Genomic DNA, 4,578 nt, shown 5'->3' with positions numbered 1-4,578 from the left:
TCCCCTCAACTTTGTTAAGTTCACTGTGCGGAGCCATGTCCCATTTGGTTGGTAATTGTTGCACCACTGTGATAGAATCTGGAACTTTCATGCACAAGGACAAAAGCACACACATACTGGCAGGCCTGCCTCCATGCAGATGTGTTACAGATGTGGAGTCGAAAAGACGTTCGCCTCGTCATGTGTTAACCTGAGTCATCTCTTAGAGACACATCATGTGATCCGTTTTCCATCGCCCCCATATTTCACATGATGTATGAAGTTTGACCCATCTGATATTCTGCTGAAATACTTAACCGTCTAAAGCCTGTTTTTGGTAGACTGTAGTGAAAGAGAAGAATTTAGCTGACTGTTGCATTAGCTTTATTGTGTAGTTTCAGATCCTAAGCGGCTTTCTTTTTGTTCATGTGAAGTAGAAGCGGAAATTGTTTTGAAATATCTGCTTAATGGAGGTGATGGGAGCTGACATTTGTGAATAAAACTGTCAAACTGTCTGGACAAAAGTATTGAAGCACAGAGCTATTACATCTACAGTTGGAGACAGAAAGTCTCCGCACACCTTTTTCAAATGTCAGGTTTTTGCAATAAAAGAAATGCACAAATATAAAATATTTCGAAACTTTTTACACCGTTCATGTGACCCATAACTCGTTCAACTCGATTGAAACCAAATGAAATCTGTTCAAGAGGAGAAAAAAAAATACTGTAATTATGCGGTTGCCTAAATGTCCTGCCCTCTTAGAATTGGGGATGTTGCTGATGCTCAGAATTAACTAATCACACACTTGCCACAATTTGAAGTACCTCGGATCAACCCCGATTTAAGTTCAGGTTTTTTTAATATGCTTTTTCCGACATTTTTGTAGTCACATCTTAATTCATGCTTCACAGAGAGTTTCCATAGCATCTGATAGATAGATAGATCAAGCTGTTCAAAGGTGTCCCATGTGAGAAGGGTACAAAATCATTTTCAAGGTGTTTAATATATCATGAAACATAGACAGTCATAAAGTGGTGAAAATGGTAGAACAGTGACATTATCAAGAACTGGATGTCCCTCTAAAATTGATAAAAAGAAAACCACCAGGAAGGCTGCCAAGAAACCGACAACTGTGAAGGGGCTTCAGGGATTTCTGGCAGGTACTCGCTGTTTCGTACATCTGACAATCACCTGTGTCCTTTATTTGGCTGGCCTGGGCTTATCTTACAAAATAAAAACATCCAAGCCCAGCTACATTTTGCAACAACACAATTAACATTTCCCACACGTGGAAAAATATGTTTGGTAAATGAACAACGCTAACTAAAGTACTGTAGGTAAATAAAATGTATTGCATATTAATTAACGGTTGGTTTGCCTTTATTTCGGCGTAAGCCTAACCTTGATGCACCTTGCCACTATAAATTTGGGACCTGAAGCTGAAGCAAGTAAAAGGGCTTTCAACAAACTGTTCTCAAAATGAATTCTTAAAATGTGTTGGGAAGATAAAGACCCCGGCTCCATCCCCTGATTGAACCTTTTCATTTCCAAGGTACAGTCCACTTGACTAAGTAGAAATTCAACTGGAAATACTCATTCAATAATTGCCTGGCTTTTTAGTTTACATGTACAGTTTCTATAATTTGCAAATAAACACACTGCTCTCTCCATTCACATTACGGCATTTTATTTGGCAAATAATATACAATACTACAAATAGACAATGTTTGTGTAACATGCCCTATATTAAAAAAAAAAAAAAGTATAAATATTGAAGTCTCTGTGTCTCCTAGCCACCCCCCCTCCCCCCCAACTGTTGTTCACTCTTTCAGCAGCAGCTCCACATTTCTTTCTCCTTTTTTTTGTTGAGAACTTGAAAAGAGCCGCTGTATGCTGGATTGTATGCTGCGGTGGGATTCTTCTGTCTCTTCAGTCTGGCACCGACGGCATTAACAATGTCCTCCACTTTATCCCGCTGATAGGGCACCTCCCTGACACATCGTGGTCGGCTTGTGCATTTTGCTGATGTCTCAAAAAACATCATGTTGTGAGTCTTGGCAAAGTTCTTTGCCTGTTCCTGGCTCACCAGGCCATCGGCCCTTATAACATCTCGGAGGTCCGTCTTGTTTCCAACCAGGAACCTGTTTCGAAATCGGCACAAATACAAGTCTTCTAAAATATCAGCTAGAAATGATACCTTTAATTCAGGTCTTCTTGCAAACCATATTAGTATAAATGAATTATTAATACAGTGAACCCCTCTATTTTTACAATTGGGAGTTGGCCTATTTGCTGATTTTTTTTTTTTTTTCAATGGAACCAATCTTTATTTTTTGTTTTTCAGAAAATACACTTATTTGCTGTTTGAAAGCTCAGGCCAAACCAATAAAGATATTTTGGGGCCATCATGTGGCATCTTAGTGTTGATGTTGTGAGGTTTAATTCATGAATGGTATTTTTAAAAATTTGTGTTAGAGATGTACTGTCCTTTATTTTTAGCGAACACAAAATGCACCTCGTGTGAGGGAACACTTTTTGGTTTTTGCTATCTCCCCGATGACACTAAGGGTCCGTGCAGTCTGAATACCAAAAAGTGAGTTTACCGTTTGTGTAAAGGGCTAGTGCGCATATTTGTTTGTATGTGAATGTCAGGTTAGTTTGTCCGAGCCTGTTGCTCGAATGCTAGGCAATGCTATTGATAAATTTCATGGGAACTGGGTTTGTGTTGAATACATGAACTTCTGAATACATGTGTTTATGTAGCATGGGTTCATCATGGTGTATATGCTAGATGCATGGTGTTAACCCTTTGCTGAGTGCTCTTATTGTTGTTATAGACCACAGCAAACAAAGGAAATAGCACTCCGTTGTTGAACTTGAGCATAGCTCTGTACATTGCGACTATAAACATTGTATCTCCTGGAAATACAAAAATCTTTTTTATGATTATCTCTGTTTTAAGTGCTTTGCTCCCATCTTGTGATATCTATAGGCAATTACAACTGTCTTTTTTTTTGGTGGGGGTAGTTGGCAAGACTTGTTTGCTATCCCTCAAAGATAGCAAGGGTCACTGTAATGCTTATCTTGCTCAAGGTCAAAGGCAAACTGGGGCCAATTCAAATTTGACGCTGGGTTAAAGGCAAAGTGCACCCTGGACGGATCACCTGTCAACTCGGTGTGGTTACCTGGGGACTTCCTGGCCGAGAGAATTCCGTCTGCACTCTTCTACCCAGGTAGTCAGGCTGTTGAAGCTGGCCCGGCAGGTGATGTCATACACAAAGAGAACTGCGTGCACGTTACGATAGAAATGTGGCACCATAGACTTACGGAAGCGCTCTTGTCCCGCTGTGTCCCAAAGTTGGAGCTGGTGACAGAGAGAACACAAAACTGAATGTAATAGGTTCATTTTGGTTGCTCTCCGCTACTGCTCATCAAGAACAAAACAAGACACGAGACATAAAGAGGATTTCCTGATTTCCAATGAGAGGGTGGAAAAAGTGCAGAAAAGCATGTGTTGAAATACCCACTGCCAACAAACTTGCGTGACCAATGAAATTCATGAGTCACCATGAAGACGGAACAAAGAAAAGCAACAGATGTGGTACTTGTCGTCTGATCTTAATAAGGGGACACACATCCCAACTTTTGACATCTTAACTGATTTTTTAAAATGTGCAAGACTCCACACATGATGGTGGTGTGGATGTCAAGAGGGAGATTACGCATGTGAAAAAAAACTACTCTATCATGTTATTGAGTCTGAACTGAACAATGAAACAATGAAGAAGCAGAACAATGAAACAGGTCATAAAGACTGCTGGAAAATAGATAAAAGAAGAAACCGTTGGTCATAATTACTCCAGCAATGTCGACCTGTAAATATGTTTGGGTTCAGTTTACCCCGCTTAACACAACTTCCATGAAACCTGACCCTTTTTGCTAGCCATAGTATTGAAAATGGGATTATGCTGAGGTCAGAGGTTGCTCGTTTTATACCAAGAACCTGCAAGGCAGTTCATCCATCCATCCATCAATTATCCAAAACTTTTGAACTTCACAAGGATTGCGGGCGTGCAGGAGCCTAGCTGTCTTCGCGCAGTAGGCGGGGTACACCGTTAACTGATTGCCAACAAATCGCAGGCATGACAGTTCAGTCAGCAGGTAAACTGATTTTCCTCGATTCTCATTAAAAAAAGATGCGATGGGATGGGTTTTAGTCATGTTCCAATGATATAGCATCTGTATTCTGTTTCATGTTGACTTAACATGAGGGAATCACTCGTACGCAAACTGAACGACATTAACGGATATTTTCAATTATTTGTCTACGTTAACCAAACTACTTATTAGGCTCACAGAAAAGGCTTCAAAATCCTGTCTCTGAACAAAAATACCAGTGGTTGAATTGAGGACTCTGACATCGATGCATAAGGCCAAACAAAAAAGATAGTGTGTTTCCGGTAACATGAAATTTCAGCATAGGGTCGGTAGGTCAGACAACGTTTTTTTTTTCATCTTTTTTTTTTCCCCCCCATCAAAAATTTAAACAAAATAACCATAAAACAAGAAGACAGTAAACCCGCCGCTCTGCTCACGGC

General features: G+C 40.1%; 1 protein-coding gene across 1 annotated transcript in view; it reads right to left on the bottom strand.

Moving 5' to 3' along the window:
- Nucleotides 1-964: 964 nt before the first annotated feature.
- LOC109527529 (ras-related protein Rab-33B-like) overlaps nt 965-4,578 on the bottom strand; it is a 5,285-nt gene continuing 1,671 nt past the window's right edge. Inside the window, exons 2-3 of the mRNA XM_019889520.1 lie at nt 3,166-3,344; nt 965-2,121 (exon numbers count right to left, since the gene is read on the bottom strand). Coding sequence (XP_019745079.1) covers nt 1,809-2,121; nt 3,166-3,344 — 492 coding nt within the window. The 3' untranslated portion in view covers nt 965-1,808. The remainder of the gene's footprint in view (nt 2,122-3,165; nt 3,345-4,578) is intronic.

Source organism: Hippocampus comes, unplaced genomic scaffold (assembly GCF_001891065.2).
Source record: "Hippocampus comes isolate QL1 unplaced genomic scaffold, H_comes_QL1_v1.1 scaffold86, whole genome shotgun sequence".
Lineage (NCBI taxonomy): Eukaryota > Metazoa > Chordata > Actinopteri > Syngnathiformes > Syngnathidae > Hippocampus > Hippocampus comes.
This window is presented reverse-complemented; position numbering and strand designations above follow the sequence as displayed.